A 20,876-nucleotide genomic window follows, 5' to 3' on the forward strand; every position below is an offset into this window, starting at 1 on the left:
CAGCAAAGAAACATGCAGGGACACTAACGTCGTCCAGCAAAATGATCTGTTTTTGTACAGAATACTTCACCTTTTTTTTTTTTTTTTTTTTTAAATACGTTAATCAGTACTTGTAGTAGCCATTAGCCTGCTGGAAATGTGGCAGCAGGGGAGCACTGCTCTTGTGAATGTTCATTCATGGTTTTCAGAGCATGGCAAACTCGAGTATCCTCACATTGTCCGCTAAGAAAGTGGAGAGAAAATAGTTTTCCTGGGTGGTCCGACTCATTAATACACTCCGCGCTTGTTGATTTACGGCTCGCAGTTCAACTGCTGCCAATTAACGTGAAAACACGCAGGAAAAAAAAGAGAGGAAGAGGAGGCCACTGAGTTTCCTCCTGTTGGCTCAAAACTGAGTCAGGATGAACCTGCCCTCCACATTAAGGTAGGACGTCAGCAACTATTAAAAACTTACAGGGAAGGGCCCAAATGTTAGCAAGCTACAGGCTTAGCAAGTAGCTTATAGCTCCTTGACCTGCTGGCTAATTTATTGCTAATGCTGTAACTTTATCTCCGGTGAGGCCTGCTTCAGGTGCTTCAGGTTAATTAAACTGATTCTGTTTTAATTACGTGAGATTTTTTTTCCCCTATTGCGTAAATATTGATTAATTTATTGTGTTTCTCGGTTGCTTATTTGAGGAGAAAATAATAGAGTAGTAAACCAGAGGCCTAATATGCTCGATAGACTTTTTTAAGAAAAATGACGCAGCATCAAAGCCTGACAAAAATGCCTTGTGAGCACATCACTGTTTGTTTTTTTCTTATCAATTTGGTCTTTTAAAAAAAAACCATATCCTTCAGCTTTACTTTTTTATATTTCGTTTGATTTAAATTCAAAATGAATGTAGGCCTATGTGCTGAAACGCTACTGTGTGTTTCTTCATAAAATATCCTGTCAGCAGGTTTTTATCACTCTGCATTATTGCCTAATCAGTGGGGTTCAAGGAGGTCATCGAAATTAATATGTAAATAAAACAAGCTTAGCGTGGCTTGTTGATTGCATAAGACAGACTAAACTAACGTATTGCTTATTAAGCAATAAAGTTGATTGATATAAGTTAAAGTTAGTTGCTCACGTCCTTTCGGTTTGTGTGCTGTTTTTCAAGGTCGCCATAAAGCCTTCTGCGTAAATTACATAATCGAACTAAAAAACAGAAAGCCATTTGAGTTCTCATTTTTGCACTGTTACTCAGGAATCTACTGAAATTACTCATAATGTTTAATGACTCTGCACCAACACCTTAAAGGCAATCAGCAGGTAAATGATTAAAAATAAAGCATATTTAATGCCATATATAAGATTAAATAAGATTTATTATTTGCCATCATAATTGCTTACAAGAAAGTTTAGTATGATTCTCTCATAAAAATGAGATATCACCTATACTGTAAATTATTTTGCAGTTTTACTTCCCTACTGTTGGCTTAATGGAGGTCGTTGATGGGGTGGGGGTGAGCTGCAGCCACGTGTCTAAAATGTGAGCTCAGTAAAGTTCAGTAAATTTCATTATAAGTTGTTGCTTTATCCCTTACTTCATATTTTCAAAAACTTACTGTATTTACCACATCAGATAATTACATTTGTTTTGTTACTGAATTTTATCTTTAAGCGTGAAGCGTACTGTTTTATATGTTGTGTCTGAGTGTTTGTAAAGGGATTATTTTCTTTTCTGTTTGCATTCATCCCACTAAAATCAGCAGCTGCCAGTTGAGGTCGTGCACTGTCGCACGGTGCCCTGTGACCTTGTCAAAAGCAATCACTGTGGTAACACATGGCTATAGTTTTCCTCTCATCTTAAGACGTAATCTCTTTAATTGGTGTCAGAGTTGGGGTCCTTATGGTGAAAGTCCTGAAAATACCCACAGAGACAGACACGCTCACTTGTTGACACTTACAAAAAAAAAAAAAAACCAAACGAAACGGCCTCGTCAATGTGGTGCTGAAACCTGTTAATCTATAGTGGGAGCGGGGGTGTTACCGCAGGCCCTCTAGCCACTCCAGTCTGACAGGATCCTTCAATTTAAGTCAGTTCCATCTGACCCCTTGGACTATTCAACCCTTCCTCTTTACACCTGCTCAGTCTCAGCAACACAGTTTAATCTCACAGCGTTTACACCTTGAGGAAGAAATTTATCTCATCATGGGGTGTGAAATCCTCTTGTTCATTTGGTCCAAATTATGGTTGGGTGACATGTAGGGCTGCATCTGTCATTTATATTCCTTAAGAATTCATCTACCGATTATTTCCTTGATTAACTCTTATTTATTTAGTCTATAAAAAGTCAGACAATAGTGAAATATACACATTGTAATTTCCCAGAGCTCGAAGTGACTTCTTTACATTGCTTGTTTTGTCTGGACTGTTGACTTAAAACCCAAAGTTATTCAACTACAGTGCTGTAAAACAGTGAGAAGCAGCAAATCCTCCCATTAGACAAGCAGGAACTAGAGAATGTTTAGCATTTTTGCTTGAAAAATGACAAAAATCGAGCAATTAAAGGATCATCAAACTTGTTGCTGATTAAATTTCTGTTGACAAATCAATTAATTGACAAATTATTTCAGCTCTAGTGATATGACAGTATATACTGTGAGCTGATAGAGATTTTGCTATATCTTCTACCACGTTAGTAATCCTTTTTAATATCTCTGGTTGCATAAAGCTATTGTGGGTAATGTTGTAAATGAATGACCAGGACTGCTTTATGATAATATTGGATTTACTGGATTTTTGCATGAATATAATCAAGTAATTTGATTTGTCAGACTGGAATAGCCAAAAACAAAACATTCCCATTTGTTCATTTTACCTGTAAGTGTTTATTAGGTACTCTTAGCTAAAATTTATGCAGCCCAATACACCAGTCCTGCAGTAAATCCTACCTTCAGGATGGTTATTATGTTCAGTTTTTGTTGAAACAGGTCATTTTGGGGGTTGCATATTTAGTCACCCTCACTGATTTAAATGCAGTGGGTAAAATATTAGACACATCTCTCGGTCTAATGCAATGCAATTCAACAGCATCACAAACGTTTCACAGGATTTATTGCAAGTCTTTTGTTAGACTGAATTAGTTTTAGCTTGTGTTTATTGGTCTTACAATCTAAAATTAAATATACAGTGATTTTTCATCAAGCCCATAGTTCAATATTTGACACATATGAAGATAGTCAGAACAGCATTGAATCGCAGGCCAGTGTTTAGCACTGCCTGGTGTGAATATGACATCATGCTGGAAGATTTTCTTATAATCCACATAATTCTACAATTTTTTTAAATGCTTTGAGATTCAATAACATGAATCAGAGTCATAAATGACTTTCATGTTTCATCAGCAGAAAAAGGTGTTTTGGTTTGTTGGGAAGGCAACAGTTGACTGCCAGGGTCACATGAACTGACTTTGCATCCGCACTTGACTCTCATTGAGCAGAGGGCATCCCTCGCACATGTGACTGTCCAGCAGCCTGATGATTTATCAAGGGGGTTTCCTGGGGATGATTGTGAAAACAGGACCCCGACTTAAACCAGTTAAATCACTGGATAGATGTCCATAGGGAGGGTGACAGTAAGCCTTGAGGGATTCAAAGATACATCAGCTTCTGACAGTATGGATGATGACAGAAATCATCAAAGAAATGTGACATTAATTTTATCAAAGAAAGTAGTGCTGGTAGGTTATTTTTATAAGAAACAAAATTTGGCATAGTGCCGCCCTCTCAAACAACAATTAAACTATTTGGTTTTCAGCTTGGAGTTGTTTAAATTTTCAGTTTTCCAAGCCTAGACATTCACCCGAATAGTCCTCACCTTTACCACAGGAGAGCAGTGAGGAGAAAAAGGGGAAAGCCAGATGAATGTAGAAAACGCACATTAATAAAACAGGAAATTGGGGGCTAAAAAGTGCAAATAATCACTGGATGTGAATGTGTGCATTGAAGCACTCTTTTGGGTGCTAGCCTGATGCTCCTGCTAATGGTCTGTTTCACTGAAGTAGTACAAGGAATGCTGACCTTCTCAATGCTTCGCAACTCAGGGCAAGCATGGCAGTGCTCCCATTTGTGTGTGTGTGTGTGTGTGTGTGTGTGTGTGTGTGTGTGTGCATGTGTGTGTGCCTTGCTGTCATTATCCTTTCTCGAGGAGAAAAAAAAAAACGAAAAAAGAAAAAACTCATTCTAGCATACTGTCCCATCCTGTAATGAACAGGGTCTACATATTTATGTTTTTGGTAGAGAACACTTGAAACACAAGAGGGGTTAAAGTAAAGAGTGGGGAGGTCTTTGGACCATTTTCAATATTTCCCCCCTCTCTGCCCCATAGGGCAAGTGAGGGGTTGCTTCTTTACAATAATCAGGTGACCAGAGGAAAATAGTGTGGCCTTAACAAGCCCAAATTAAAAAAGAACATCATTTTCATTATGCAGTCAAACACAATTACAAGCAAATGTTTTCTCTGTGGTGCTGCCCCTGCTTTCAGGGTCTTTGTCCCTCGCTCCTTAGTGTGTGCAGAGAAAGGCCCCGGTGGTCAATGGGCAGCTGAGTGGCGTGTTCAGCAGAGGCCCACATCCGTAGCCCCCAGCGCAGAATGCGTTTTGTTAGAAGAGCAGCCATACATTCTGAGCAGATTTGTTGAATTAGAGAGCGCAGCGGGAGACGAGGAAGCGGGGGGTAAGTGATGGGGAGGACTTGTTGCTAGGTGACTGACATACAACTGCAGCATGCCAGTTTTCAGAGCTTGGCACTCCTTGTCTGTTTTCCTTTTTGTTTTGTTTGCTTCCTTATCACTCCCCTCCAACTCCCCTTCCCTCCCTGCTCCACCCTCCCATCAATTCACTTGTGTAGCTCTCCTTGTTGCTGAAGTGTAGATAATAAAATGAAGAGAAAACAGACAAAACAGGGTGAATTGTGGAGGATTCTACAGTACACCTCTAGCACCTACTTAGAACCTAGTCATCAGCTTTTCAACTGCGTTGATACTTAAAAATCTTACTGCTGCTGAGTGTTGTGGGAAAAGAAAAATGCTTTTATGGGTAAAAGTAAAAGTGAATTCCCTCTGTCTAATGCGCTAGTTAGTATAGAATCTGACATAAAGCATCAGCCTCATGGAGACACTTTGCCCTATCAGCAAAATAAATAAATAAATAAAGTCTTCTCTTGGGGAAGACAGGCAGAATTTCTCTGAGCCCCCACATCCCTGCAGGCAACACTGCTTGGTAGATTGGCCATTTGAAATACTGATATTTTCAAATATAATCCGAGATATCTACAATGATTACTTAATGAGCTGTATATGTTTTGAAATTATCACCTCCTTCTTTATAGCAGTGTATAATTTCTTTCAAAGATTAGAGCCAAAATGGCGGTTATTTAGATTTTTCTGACAGACTCGTTGAATTTTCCTGAGCAAACACTTCCTTCAGATCCTTTCCTCATTCGGTAAGTGTCTTCTCTATCTCCTGATTGCCTGACTTAGCAGTCTGACCACTTACCTTGTCAACCCTGTCACTGCATGTCAGATATCTCAGACCCTTTCAGAGGACCATGTGAATGCAGATGTTAGCGTTGTAGAAATGGAGGAGAAGAGTTTAAAGTCCAAGGCCGTTTGTTTTAGCTCTATTTATTGGCTCTCATTTCCACAAATATTTATGTATACTGTCGAACTGTGGTGGAATATTTTACCGGCCTCTAGTAGAAGGAATGATTTAAGCTTTATAAGCCGAAAGATTATCTGCACAAGAGTGGACTTTATATTCAGGTTTACATTAAAAAATGTGCCAGTACTGAGTCACAGTCACATACATGATAGACAAGATGCTGAATGAATTTTTTTGTTGTCATTTATAGGTATATGTGGGCAGCACCTTTGTCTTCAAGAGTATTAATACATAAAAAGAAAACGACTGCAGCTGCTGGTGCTACCGACTGTGGAGAGGCATTGCCTGCACACGTCGTCTCTCCGTTTGTAAATGTATTACACTTTAAGAATTAGACTTTTTTTTTTCCAAGTCATTTTTGAACATCACATATTCCCCCTCAGTTTCGCATTTATTTGAAGCTCTGTCTGAAGGTCAAAACCAAATACACCCAAACGAAAAAGCCATTGTTGATCTGTTTCTCCACCTCGTGCCTCCCTATTCCTTTTCACCAAGGAAGCATCTTTCTTTCTTTGTGCTGCCAGGGGCTTATGAGACTATCAGGGCACACCTGTGCCCTGAGGAAAATTCCCCTGCTCTCTCTAAAGCTGTATTATTCAGCACAAGGCCATGACAGTTAGTGTTTCTAAAAGCATATGGAAGATTGTAAATGGTGATGCTAAAAACTGTCAGGAACCCACCAATGTACAAATAGAAGATGAATACTGTGTGCAATAGCCGTCCTTTATATGTGAAAGGTAGAGAAAATATCTTAAACAAGATATAGGCAATCACATTTGATAGTAAAATAACCCTTGGAAACAGCGTAGCTTGTGTTTTGCAGAGAAGCTCATATATGTTGTGTTTGATATAATATGCAAATCCTTTGTGTCAATATACCAGTAATTTATCTGCATTATCTGGAGTTTTAATGACCTTCTCTGTTTTGGCTCTTTTTTTTTTTCAAAACAACCTGTAGAGTTTCATTACATCATGATGCAGTTAAATTGTTGATTGTTGATTGTTGATTGGATATTCTCTTAAAAGACAAAAATTTTGACATGTAATTGTAGCCATAGCTGTTTCTTAGATTCAGCTTAATGCAGTGCATAATAGTGAAAAAGTCTTATTTTGTTATTTATTGGCTGTTAAATATGGATATGTAATTAGACCAACATTAAAATGGGCCAGAAGTACGAGTATTATGTGAAATATGTAATAAATAAAATATTGAATCAATTATACTTTATAGACATCTGACATATCTGGTGACAAATAAATGCAAAACAGTATGATTTAATATTATTATTTATTTCCATGACTTTTTAATTTATTAATTTATTTATTTACAGGAACTAGCACATTTCCTTTGACTCCAAGAAGAGTTACTGTAGCAATTAAGACTGTAAATCTTGATTTCAGAGATTCTTTTTTATTCATTTTGAGTTTGCAAAAGTGTGTGTGTGTGTGCGTGCGTCCGTGCGTCCGTGCGTGCGTGTGTGTGTATGTATGTACGGGTGTCTGTCTGTCTGTCCACCCACCTGTGTATGAACAGGTGTGTGTGTCTCTCGCAGAGAAAGAGCAATTATTGATCAGCTCAGCTCAGCTCAGAGCCTACATGGACTTGTTTTAGCTGACTGGATTAGCAGCCACATCTATTTGGCCAGGCTCCATAGGACTTCCAAGCTAAGGTGGCATTAGTGCTGTATATTTGGCAGGAATTTAGTGAATCTTAAACAATTACATGACTGGTAGTTAAGTTTTTTGATACTTTTATCTTCCTTTCATGAGTGCATCCAACCTTTTTATAGTTGATTTCCACGCATATATATATATATATATATATATATATATATAATTTTATTTTATTTTTTTTTTTTATTTATTTATTTATTTATTTATTTTTTCTTGCACTGACTGAAAATGAAATGTTAATTGCACCAAACTCTACTTGGGCTGGTTTCAGCATCTGCATTAGTGCTGCCATATCACCATCACCACAGCTGGCCTCTCCACAGGCACACAGCCAGGATTTTATTGATCATATCCTCTTCTTTTCTGGAATGATGTTTTTTGTCTCGTTAGAAAATCCACTGCTGACTATGGTGTCTTATATCTTGCTAATTTACATTGACCCGAATTCCCAGCATGTCACAAAAGTAGAATGATTTAATCTTCTCTGGCAGGAGCACCCAGAGCACCCCTCTGCTTACCCTCCAAACATGCATTTTTAATCAGTATATTAAGATGTCACATAACAGTCTGAGCTCATCAGCAGTGCCGCTGGCCAAAGCAGATATAGATTCAGCTGTTTAAAGTAGTATTAGACCCTGGCTGCTGGCTATTAGTGAGTAAACAGTGAATGATGATGTGTAAAATGTATTTTTCCTATACCAGAACCATACCAAAAGTGACCATTTGGCTGCAAATAAAATCTAATCTTTGTCTCTTTTCAAAAGGAGTTGCGGGATGTTACATTCACTGTGTGGCAGAAAAGAGCAAGGACCAGTGAGGAAATCATTTGACTCATCTTCTCAAGGTCTCTGAAGTCTCCACAGGGCCTTGTCCTTGTAGCACAAGACTGCTGATGCCACGCAGTGCACTGAGAGGGCTGTGCACAGTTAAATATTTGAGTATGTGTGAGTGGCGAAAGCGAGATGACTCTCAGCTTGTCAGTTGTGTTTGGAGTCGTGGCGTCAAGCAGGGACCTGCTCAGTGACACCAGGGTAACTCAAGCAATGACATGAATACATACACATAGTGTATACCTCCTCTCTCCGCACTCCATCGCCCTCCCTCACCTCTGTCTGTGTATCACACACGCACGCACGCACACACACACACACACACATATAGCCCTGTCAGCTATCTCCTGTCAGACACATCACCCTGTAGGTACAGTGGTGAGCTTTGTGCACACAGTGATCAGGCAGCTTGCCAGCTCTGCCTTCTCTTGTCTCTACCTAGACAACTCTCTTCATCCTAATGAGCTCTGTCAGAATGGCATTTGACATAAGCCATCAATAAAGCACAGCTGACAGACATAAAGAGTCCAGAAATCCAGGATATCCCTGGCCTCTGCCCCTTGTAGTGGAAACAACTCCCAAATCTGAGTTGGTGTTCCATTTGCAATTAGAGGGCATATTATGATCAAGTTTTGATTTGATACATTACTAAGGAATATCCATGTAGCACCAGCATGAACATAATCTTTAATTCTCCTGTTTTCTGCTGTTTTTAAAATAAGCTGCTTTGTATATAAAGATCACTGGTATTATACCTTTTATTTTAAATTGCATTTAATGGATGAAAAATGCATACACTCCTTGATTTAAAAACAAAAACCTTAGCCAATGAAATCATTTCAATTTTCAGTAGACACTGAGTGTAATTGTGCTGCATTGTATGCGAAGGCTCTTCTAAGTATGACCCTCTGCACTAATAAAAACCCTAGATTGAGGAAACAATTCCATTTCATGGAAACTAATCCACATGAAGGAGTCTTTTTTTTATCCTTACAGTATAGGAGAGTGTAATGCAATGATGAATGTACCATTTACTATAAAGTAATTCTGAGCTCAGGGTGAAGTCACTGTTATAAGGGGGTGGTATGAATCATTCCCTGGAGCTAATGGACACAATCCAGGCTTCTCTTTTTTTTTTCTCTCTGTCAAATTGCCTAAAGATGTATGGGTAGCTATTAGGGGAATACATACAAATAAATACATGAAATTAATCCAGCATGCCATATATGTACAAGTAGGAAGAAGTAGCCTATTTGTAGCTGTTTATTTTTCATAAAAGCTTCTTCTCTACTCACGTGCAACATATTAAATTGCACACATCCTAAAGAGATTGTGTAAAGGTCACTGTCGAAAAGCTGCCATAGTGCAGACAAAAGAGCAAAGTCTGTTGCTAGAAGAGACATTTATTGACAGTCATCTGTGTGTGTGCGTGTTTCTGTGTGGGGGGGGTCTTTATCTTAGACAATGTGAAGTGGAGGTGAGTTCCAGGCGGCATGGCTGCGGCGTTGTGACCTGTGCCCTGACTCACGCATCATGTAGCTCCCTGGTGCCAGAGGATCTCCTGACTGTGATAAGTTTTGACTCCTGTCACCTTTTAGTGTCGTCAAGATCCTCTGACATGGACAGGAATATTTTTTTTTTCTTTTTTCTAGAGAGGGGGCTTTTCTGTATTCTATAATGTTCTACGGGTGACCACTGTCCCCACCAGTGAGGAACAGAGAGAGGGACATTGAGGAGGCTTTCCAGACAGAATTAACACCACAGAAAATAAGGAAAAAGGGTTGCTCTGGTCACACACAAACTGAATAACTCAAACTATTTATATTGCCTTGTTCTTCAGAAACCTCCTGTTATGCCGGCAATAATGGTGTTACAAACTCAGTCAGATGCTTTCAATGTACTGGTATCATAAGAGAGTTAAAGATTAGGATTTTTGAAATGTTACGTAAAAACCTCACACTCGTTCTTTTCTATTGCAAGCCTGATGTATTGTAAAGTGTTAGTGAATAAAATACAAAAAGGGAGACAGAGATAGTGTGTGGGTGGCAGCAAAGGAAGGTCTAAAGAACAAGCATTCAGTCAACCCACCTGTTTTGAGAGTTTGTCTGTAGCTGCGTCAATACAGTACATTCACTTGAAAGGGCTTTTTGTGAATTTGTTAAATATCTGGTCATACAGTACTCAGGTTTGACAGCTAGACCATTGAGTAGGATGTTAGAAATGTTTTGATTTTGAATTGATTTTGGACAGTTTACGTTCATTCACCATTGCACTAGACAGTTGCAGTTCAATAGGACTGAAAACAAGGAAATGATTGAAAAGAAAAGCACACCACTGGCCACCAATTTCATGTATGTTTTGTATGTGGGAAATCACTTACTGCTGTGTTCAATGTCAATTTCAAACATGCTGTCTATAACTGCGTGAACAGAGGATTAACTGTTCATAATTACAAGTCTGGTTTTTTAGCTCTAACAGTGAAATGCTGCCTCGCACACACACTCGCTTTGTTGTGCAAGTGCTATAGGTGATGCATGTATTTGTTCATTTGCAATTTCTGCTCTCTACTGCACTGCCTCTTACACAAACAAAGGTAATTTATAGCAGGCGGTGTGCAACACGCATTCTCCTTAGTTTCATTTAGCCCTTTATCTGGCCAGAAATGGACTGCATTCAAGCGTGGAATGGATGTAATAATTGCATGCACTCTATAACATGCTCGGTATATGTGTTCTCTCACGTACATTTGCAACCACAGGGGAGGATGAAACTCTTGAGACTCTGGGAAACCTTGGATAAAGGATCTCACTTTTATGCTGCATGACAATAGCAAGACTCAATGAAGTTACATTTACAGGCCAGAGATGGTCGATAAAGCCTGTCGTAATATGTATGAGCACTACAGATATTTACAAATCAGAAAATCTCTTTGACCAAGGTGTAATTGCATTCCTTCTTTTGTATGGCCTCACTGTGTATATAATGCACAGTTCTGTTGGTAAAATTACTCTTTTCATACCAGCGTTGGGAATGTTACACTCCAGTTTAAAAATTCCCCGCTGCTGTCAGTCTCAGGCATTATGGAATGACATATTCAGTACATCATGCTAGTGTGAATTGGCTTAGTGGATATCAAGTCTAATATCACGTGCACTGATTATAATAACAGTGGTCTGGCTATGCTGTGTAGTATGTATGTCCTGTGAAACAAAAGCTTGGGGGAGGAGTATGTGTGTCAGGGCAGGACTGGCCATGTGTGTGTGCGCCCCCACGCTGACTACTGCAGTGTATTGGCTCTCCGCTATCCGTGTCAGCAGGGCTGTGTGACTGAAAGGCACTGGATTACGTACACTGGGGGCCAATGGGTCATTGGATAAGAAGTCTTCTCTGTTACCACAAATCCACAGATTAAATGCAGCGTCGAGAGCTAGTGCTTCCCTGAGGGCAAATCGGTCTGAAAACACAACTCTCAGAGAGCTTTGGCTTAACCCTTCTGTCACTGTGGAGCCACGAGGCAACGTAAGAGCAAAGTGAATCTTTAAGTCCTGCTGCATGAGCCTGGCCTTGAAATACATCCGGGTCAACCAGGGGTTATGGGCAGTGTTACTGACATGATATCTTAATTGGAAAGTTAATCCTGCGCTGGGACAGCTAACTCTAAGTTGAAATAGTCTGTCTCACAGGGAGAAGTCAACTAAAAACTGAAGTCAGGCAGTCTGTGAATGCACACAGTGATGTTTGCATCCTCCATCTTTGTCAGGCGGAATTGCCTACCCGCCCCAGGCAACTAACAGCATACATTTACACTGTGTGGCACTGTTTTACATCACCGCCTGCCTTCTCTTGATGCTGTTAAAGTGCTTTGAAAAGGCTCAGTGCCTATACAGACCAGTGTGAGGGTATTTACAGTAGCAGAGCATGTTAACACTGAGATGATGTTATGTTTCAGATTCAGATTCCCCTTTACCAGTAATGTTTAGTGTGTGCAAACTCCAACGTGCCTGTATGCATGTTTTCATACATTGCAGTGGGCTTATGAATATGAAGAGCAGCAGTGATGTGGGGGAGGGCAGATGGAAAAAGAAAGGTACTGTAGGTCTGTATGGGATAGTGGCAGGATGGCTGTTGGTGACAGGCTCTTGTAGCGTCTCGTCTGCTCCAGTGATCCTAGGGAATCTGGGTCATTTCCAGCCTGTTCACATGTAACTATTCCCCACTCCTTCCCTCCCTCTGCCCAGGGCAAGCTACGACCCAGCTATATGCTAATAATGAAAATAAATGTACTCATCTCTTATTGGAAATTGGGAGGCAACTGAGCGGTGGTCGGCAGCAGGGTGTACCACACCTCTCTTCTGTGTCATCACTGTTTTTACCTTGTATTCCTCTCTGTGTTGCTGTTTGTCACTAAGCCGCCACCCCACTGACCTTCAGAAACAAACATGTATCAAGCTATTTCTCTTTGAAAATAATCTTCTCAGGCAGTTTAATACAGTGAAGGATCAGTATCCGTTAGCATAACATCAACAGCAGCTACATAAGCTGCCGGTTGTGTCCGTAAAGTTCTACAGAGCCTTCAGTATTCTGCGTAGTATTAAAGTTATAGTTTAAATTAGTTTTGTTAAAATAACCTACATGTAGCTACATAATGAGAAAGAGGGGTTTTGTGTCATTTTCCTTTCATTTGAAAGCTAATTCATATTTTTGAAGCTTAAAGTTGATTCTTGCCCTCGGAAACAGCAGCTGACAAAACACTCTCACTTACTAAAGGTCCATTTAGTAGCTATCCTGGAGCTTTCAATCACATCACATGATCCTAAACAGCAGATGGACTTTGTAGTGGCTATGGAATTAAAGATTTCAATTTTTCTCAACACTTTTTCAAAATATAAACTACCTCTTGTAGTTGACATTTTGCTTTTTCTTAAATTAAGAAACACAATGCTCCTGTCTATCATCTACAGAGGGTTGATGAGATAACAGGAAAACCTCACAATATAGACCTAAATGCAATTTAGTGCAAAAAAACAAACAAACCCTGCAGCAGTTATTTTATCTGGAAGTTATAATGGTCAGTTTTTGTTACTTCTCTGTCAGAGAAGTTTTGAAATAAATTTCTAGTCATTTTCAGGTCACATCTTGGAGTATGCTGGGTTGGATTATATTGTCAAGTGCTGCTGTTATTTTATCCACACCCTGTACCTCACACTGGTTTTGAATCTTGTTAACCTGATCTTCAGACTACAGGGATTTCAGTAAGGAGGTGTGGCTACGAATTTATGTACACAAAATTAAAGGAGGGAATCTTTATTGAAATAACAGTATTTTTTTTTTTTAAACATTTAAAAATTAGCCATTTAAAAACCACCCACAGGTCTGATATAGAAACCTACAACAGCATCAACATGTATTATGTCTGACAGAAGACTGGCTGCAGGGTTGGCAGTGGGATGCATGAAACAAATGGACAAACGACAGAATAAATGGATGTGTTTGAATGAGAAGCACTGTGTTGCTGTGCTGAATGTGCGGAGATATTGGTGTCAGGAGGCCTACGATCTCCTGACACAGTGACATAGGCCTGGACTCATGGAGATACAGTAGAGCTTATACCACCTCGGCTGAGTCTAATTAAGATGAAATATAGTATTTCTTATTTTATATGGAAGGTAAAATGATAGTGGCATTAAATACAAAAAAAATGAGGAAGGCTACCACCAGGCATGCGAGCAATTAAATAAAAATAATGATTGCTGAATAAAAAGGACCTATTTGCGAGGTTTTTTTTTTTTTTTGCGAGGTGATTAATAAACGGAGAATATAGCCACCTGTTTATTGGCGCAGTAATACTAAAGCACGAATTCACTATTGAGGGGAAAAAACGTGTCTTGACCTTTTTTTTTTTTTTTTTGATGTTATAAATCTTTAAGCAGCCCCTATAAAGTAGACGTGTTGCTTACAGAGCATAGACTACAACTGTCATTTCCAGCCCTCCGTTTAAGAGATCCAAAACCCGCCTATGTTTTATTGATGCGCGCCTCCTAGAAAAGGTATTGCAGTGCTTGTAAATTTAGGCTGGGACGGGCAGCCTGCAGGGATGAAATATTTACAGGCAGCTAAATATTTCAGACTCGCACCTTGTCATTCGCCCTCGTAATTTACTCCCACTGCTGCATCTGATGGAGGTCTTATTCTTTATTTACCAATATTTACCGGTTGGTGTAATAATAGCCTATGGGTGAACGAATGGCGACCCCGACAGATAGGAATCGTCTTAATCTGCTCATTGCTCCACCATAGTTATAAATGGGCAGTTTCATAACCATGCTGCGACGTATTTGTTTGTCAAAGTAGACCAATGAATAACAACCACATAGGCACCATCGACATTCTTGATTATTAAGATTTTTTTTTTTAAATCTGTAGTGATGATGCAGTCTCCAGTAAACCAGCAGGAGAATGAGCAGCTTCCTGCGCAGAAGGCATTTCATAACCCCGCATCAAGAGTCTATAATTCATGCAAAAAGAGCCCGAAGGGGATTTAGCTCCAGTGTGTGCAAGTGCATGATAGAAAGAGAGAGAGAGAGAAAGCGACTGTGTGTGTGTGTGTGAGAGAGAGAGAGAGAGAGAAGGGGTGTAGCCTATCTGTGAAAATAATATCAGGCTTTTCCGTCAGAATGAACTTTACTACTGTATCCAGCCATGAAATAATCTGACCCGACACTTCAAACCATCTGCGCTATCTATCCGCCCTCTTATTTACTAAATCAGCCTGTGCACAAAACGGAGTGTGTCTGATACTAAAGCCGAGTAGCCTGGCAGGGCCATGTTAATCCTATATATACACACAAATACAACGTTTCTCCCCTGCTATGTTTTACAGCTATCACAGCCGGAAAAAGCAGCCTCCCTGCACTGATGCTGTCGGTACTGATACAGCCATATTGTAAATATAAGCTACTGTAAGTCAGCAGGGCCAACCGTCACACACACACGCACACGCACACACACACACACACACACACACACACACAAAGTAAACAGCAATCAATTAGCCTGTGTTTTAAAAAAAACATTTATTCATGCCCCACATAAAAGAGCATGCATTATCATAACTTAGCCTATAATGTAATGTATAATGATTAATAAATAAAGATTATATGAGGTTTAAAAATTCGGGAAGCCTTGACTAACTCTCTTCAAGCTTAAGAACCTGTGTTGGCTGCCAATTCTCAGTCCTGTTGAAATAAAGGCCACATTGCCCCTTTTTTTCTTTAATTGATTTCTGCAGGCTAGCATTGACGACTTAGGCTACAGAAGGATATTAAACATATCTGAATATAAAAAAAAGAACTATAATCTGATTTTAAAAATAAAGGCATAAAGTCAGTTTGTATACAACCCCTTAGTAATGTGGGTTTACGATATAGAGTCATTATAAGAGTATTATGGGCCTAAGGAGACTGTAGTAGATTAAAAATAACCTATCATAAGTGAGGTCAATATAAAAATCACAATTTAGTAGGCTAAGATAAACAGCAAAAATGTCAACTGTGTAAATATTATCTAAAATTTGCATAACCGTCTCATATTATCTTCTGATCTCAGGGCGGGACGGGACGGGGGTAGCCCGTAGTCAGCGGGGAAGTGTGATTTTGCTGGGTAAAGCCCGCTTCAAGAGCTGTAAAGGGAGACGGAGCTGAGCGTGTTTGCCTGCGTTGGCACTTCGCTATGTAGACTGAAGAGTCTTCTTTCACGCCGCTCGCCGCACAAAGGCAGAGGGTGTTTGGAAAGCACGGTGGGGCAGCGAAACGTTTGAAGACTGCGAAGCAAAAAGGTCAAAATGTTTATATTATTTTTCAAAAGGGAGGTGCTGAGATCTCCTTTCCGCCCGATTGGCCGAACTTGACAGTGATTGACGTGCATCCATGGCAACCGGGCAGCCAATCTGCCAAGTCCAATAGGAAATCATCGGAGGGGGCTTGACTGTCTTTTTCTCCCCCCTTAAAAAATACATCTCGGCCCCGGTTTTAATTCTTTCGTACTTTCAATCCCAGCCTACCTTGAAAAATACAACGCGGCTCCGGCTTTGATTTTCTTGCACCTTCAGCCCTTTGCCAGCCAAGTTTGCCAAGCCCGAGGATGCGGTAGCCGGCCCCCACGCAGCATCGGTCCTCCTCCGCGGCGTTTGGTTTGGTTTGCGTTTTTCACGGCTGGTCAGACGATCGGTTCGGTAACTTTGGGATTGCCTTGTTTTTTGGGTGTCTTGGATTGCTTTGGCGCACGGGAAGAGGAAGCGGAGGACTCGGAGCGGAGGAGAGAGAGAGAGAGAGAGGGAGAGGAGAAAGGAGGGGGAGAGGGAAACACAGGAGAAGCCTCCATGTTTCAGCTGCCCATCTTGAATTTCAGCCCCCAGCAGGTCGCCGGGGTCTGCGAGACTCTGGAGGAGAGCGGGGACGTCGAGCGCCTCGGCCGCTTCCTCTGGTCGCTGCCCGTAGCCCCGGCGGCCTGCGAGGTCCTCAACAAGAACGAGTCGGTGCTGCGGGCCCGGGCAGTGGTCGCCTTTCACACCGGCAATTTCCGTGAACTCTACCACATCCTGGAGAACCACAAGTTCACCAAAGAGTCGCACACGAAGCTGCAGGCGCTGTGGCTCGAAGCGCACTACCAGGAGGCTGAGAAGCTGCGGGGACGCCCGCTGGGGCCGGTGGACAAATACAGGGTGCGGAAGAAGTTCCCCTTACCCAGAACCATCTGGGATGGAGAGCAGAAAACCCACTGCTTCAAGGAGAGAACCCGGCACTTGTTAAGAGAATGGTATTTGCAGGACCCCTACCCGAATCCCAGTAAAAAGAGGGAGCTTGCACAGGCTACTGGACTTACACCCACACAAGTAGGAAACTGGTTCAAAAATCGCAGACAAAGAGACAGAGCGGCGGCTGCGAAGAACAGGTGAGCTACACGCATCTCTTGGCTGGTTTCTGATCATGATGGCTGCAACGCTAAACTAAGTATCTGGTCATAGTAGAACGGAAAAACACCCAGCGTCCGGACTCGATCTGTGCATCATGTGATTTGATGTCCACAGCCAGTTTAATACAGCAAAACAGGCCGTAACCCAGGCTGCTGGGAGCCATTCGATTCTGACATTTCTCTGGATGTTAGATTCAAATTCGTCCCTCGATCCCAAAATCCGGGCTTTTTCTTTTGTAATAAATGCTGCTCACAGTGTGTGTGATGAAATTATATTTTAACGGGGCTGAAATGCAAAAAACGGTCATCCAGCACTGGTGACAATTACAAATATATATTTATATATTAGGAGAGCAAAGCTCTGGATAAATGGTTTTACTTGTAATTGTTGCGAATAAGATTAAACACTTCAGGAGAACTAGGTTTAAGCTAACATGGACATTTGAGCTACATTAATAGGATATTTTCTGCTTATTTGATTGATATTGCACCCCAGTAGGCCGGTGGCTCTGTCATAATATTATACTAAACGTATTTTAAAAGATGATTTTTTTTAAAAATTGCCAATTACAATTGTAGCCACTATGTTGAAAGGCCTATTGCAGTTTGGGTCGAGGTTACACTGCTGTATTGGTCATGTTTAATGTAGCTAAAATAGCCTATAATTTTCCAGTAGGTACTTAAAGCTAATGGTATTAGCTATAGATGAATTAGTGAGATCTTTGTGGAAAAGCAGCATATTTAAATTTCCCCCCTACTGGAATACTGTAAATAATCTATGATCCTGCTGTAGTACTTGTATAATATCGAAAATATACCATCACAGTGCCATTTGTTTTTATAAGGGATATTTTCAATCATGCCCCCCCCCCCAAAAAAAATGCCAGTTTTTCATATTTTAAATTTATAATGTGATGTATGAAAGCGAATATTAAGAAAACTAAGCTAATGGGTTAAAATAGTCCCATATGTTTCACTCCTGTTTGTTTCAGGATTTTTTTAACTCTCAGTATTTTTTGAAAAACAGCAGAAAATACATGTAAAAAATAAAATGACCCTCAGTTCAGGAACGTTCTAGGAAGAAGCTGTTGTGCAACTACATCATTTTCTCATCCTTGTTTTTCATATAGTTGTCAGGGGTGTAAAAAGACTATCATTTTGATTGTAGTGAAAAGACTAAACGCCCTGCACAGGTGCCGTTTTCATGTCATGTCGTCCCGTCTCTCCGTGTCCTCCTCAGGCTCCAGCAGCAGGTCCTGTCCGGCGGCTCGGTGCGCTCCTTGGCGGACGAGGACGGCACCGTGGACCGCCTGGGGAACTCGTCCAGTCCGGAGGCGAGTCTGTCCAGCAAAGCAGCCGCCTCGGCCATCTCCATCACCTCCAGCGACAGTGAATGTGACATCTGACGGGCAGATCGAGGGTGTTGATGAATTAAAGGGGGATACGAGTGAAAGACAATCTAATAAAACGAGTCATAGTGCCTGCGTTGAGTTAAAAAACACACACACACACACACATGCACACACACGCACACACAAACTGAGAGACTGATATTTGACGGCTGCCAAAACATGAGGGGATCTGATCTGACTGTCCGTCCTTATCCTTTTAGGCCTATACTTTTGTTTGCGTTTTACCCACGTGTGGATAACTGAACTTAATACGGACGAAACATATTTCACGGACTAATAAACCAACGCCCCGAGATGAAACGTAAAAAAGAAGAAAGATTAAAAAAAAAAAAAAAAAAAAAAAAAAGGAAAAGGGGTGAAGGCACCCGAGCGCCTAACCTGCTGTTCTCTGTGGGTATTTCATGTTGAAAAAGAACTGTGATATTTTTACTTTACTTTCAAAGTTTTATAAATAATGTTTATTTGCCTATTTAAAACGATCTGCTCTGTCTCTTCGAATTTCATATTCATTTGCTTGGTGTTTTTAATACTTACCTTGTACACAGGTGAACCTGTTGAGCATGCGCGCTTTAGTGAAAATGTGTTTCCGTAAAAGAAAAAAAAAAAAGTAAAGATAACTTAATAAAATAATTGTTGATCAAGAGAGTATAAATTTTATTTATTTATTTATTCAATTTTTTGGATTGTGGTGTGGAAAAAAAAAGAAGACACGGTGATGAATAAAACTGGAAAATCTTAATATTGTTATATAAAATGCTCTTGGCTGTTTTGATGAAGGGAGAGACTTGGATTATAACGCCACAGCGCCATGTCTCGCTGACACGTTCGAGAGCGAGGCCTAATTGGCCAACATGCTCGGCGTCCTGTAACGCGGGGTGACAGCGAGAGGTCACGGAGAGGCCGAAGCACTAACCCGGATGATGTGCGAGCGAGAGCGTGCAGATCAAAACACAGCGGCTTGTGGAGATGGGCTTTTAGACGGCGTCGAGGCAGGCGTCTTAAATCGTGCGAGTGTCCATTTTCCCAAGACGCCGAGGATGTCGGGCTTATCAGAGGCCGTGCACGTTGCAAACGCATCCCTTAAATGAACAGCCCCGCTTAGGACAGATTTACTGTGGCTAAATCAACATGATATTTTGCTGAGTTTGTGTAGCATTAATGCGCACACATATATATCTTACAAGCACAAATGATATCTGTTTGGACCAAGTGGCCTATTTGTGTGATAGATTTTTGTTTAATTGTAATTAACAACAAGCTCGTGATTTATGTGCTCGATTTGGCAGTTTCCCTCCTTCAATAACGTTTTCACAGTATTGCACGAAAATGAACACGATGTTCGCACAATAATTGTCCTCCAGTGGTGTAAAGCAACAATAATATTTTCTGTGACAGGCATTATTTTTTTTATTTTTTTTTTTTTACTAATATTGTTATTTACAGCTGAAATATATATCTGCAGCCGTCTTCAAAACTGAAATCTGGGATTACAATATCCCTTTCCAGGCTGCAAACAATTTCAGTAGGTCAAAATATATTTACCTGCAAAGGGTATTGCTAAACGATTCTGCTGGATTAAATAAATAGACTTTCAATCAGAACAAATTGCCTGCTGTTAAGTCTTAATATGGTGAGAACCGGGAGGAAAGTGAGCAAAAGCAGACTAAACCAGAAGTTACTGTTGGGACGGACACCTGGTTTCCTCCATTTTACAATTGATTAGGCTACAGTAACTTCCTAAACAGACACAGGTCTTTCATCTTGAACAACACAGAAGCCAAATCTGTATGAAGGGCGAGGAAACAAGTGAAGGGAAATAAATGAGGTTGGGAGGCTTTTCTTTTTTTTTTTTCATTTTGCTGCCTGTCTTTCAAACCACGGGGACAAAATGGCTGAATATTTCCGTTTTCTATTGAAAATAAGGACGACCGGGGGACTAGATGAAAAAGTCTTTCTCGCAGTCAATAAGGTTGTCAAACTGGTCAGCGGTAATCAGTGCTAATGATGGGTCTCCGGTCCCTGCTCGGACAAAAGGGGCCCTGCTGCTGTTTTGTGAAGGGAAGCGACCGCGGGACCCTTTCCAAAGAAAAGACTCCTGTGAGAGTAGTCTGGGGCACGGAAATCACAACTTCCCTAACTTGTGCGTTTGTGTGTGTCTGTGTGTGTGTGTGTGTGTGTGTGTGTGTGTGTGTGTGTGTGTGTGTGTGTGTGTGTGCGTGCGTCTGCAGGCGCGGGCGCCGGCCTGTGTGCGGGCTCGCACCACAGTGTGAGCTCATGGCTTGGGCCTATTAAAAAGGAT

The 20,876-nt window shown here is 40.8% G+C and overlaps 1 protein-coding gene across 5 annotated transcripts; it reads left to right on the forward strand.

Annotated features, from left to right (window-relative positions):
- The first annotated feature begins 133 nt into the window (after positions 1–133).
- Positions 134–19,165, forward strand: LOC120795953 (homeobox protein SIX6). 5 transcript variants are annotated; one of them, XM_040138258.1, is made up of 5 exons: positions 134–424; positions 8,130–8,396; positions 15,076–15,154; positions 15,801–17,144; positions 18,406–19,165. In XM_040138258.1, the coding sequence occupies exons 4-5, from the start codon at positions 16,573–16,575 to the stop codon at positions 18,569–18,571; spliced, it is 738 nt and encodes a 245-aa protein (XP_039994192.1). In that variant the 5' UTR covers positions 134–424; positions 8,130–8,396; positions 15,076–15,154; positions 15,801–16,572; the 3' UTR covers positions 18,572–19,165. The 5 variants fall into 5 exon arrangements, 4 of the variants coding, with proteins under 4 accessions (XP_039994192.1, XP_039994193.1, XP_039994195.1 ...); XM_040138259.1 differs by lacking the exon at positions 15,076–15,154; XM_040138261.1 differs by lacking the exon at positions 8,130–8,396.
- Positions 19,166–20,876: the final 1,711 nt, after the last annotated feature.

The sequence above is a fragment of the Xiphias gladius genome, chromosome 10 (assembly GCF_016859285.1).
Source record: "Xiphias gladius isolate SHS-SW01 ecotype Sanya breed wild chromosome 10, ASM1685928v1, whole genome shotgun sequence".
Taxonomy (NCBI): domain Eukaryota; kingdom Metazoa; phylum Chordata; class Actinopteri; order Istiophoriformes; family Xiphiidae; genus Xiphias; species Xiphias gladius.

Coding starts and splice junctions, on each gene's coding strand:
- LOC120795953 (XM_040138258.1), top strand. CDS start 16,573: ATGTTTCAGCTGCCCATCTTGAATTTCAGCCCCCAGCAGGTCGCCGGG. Junction 17,145..18,405: donor GCGGCGGCTGCGAAGAACAG/GTGAGCTACACG, acceptor TGTCCTCCTCAG/GCTCCAGCAGCAGGTCCTGT.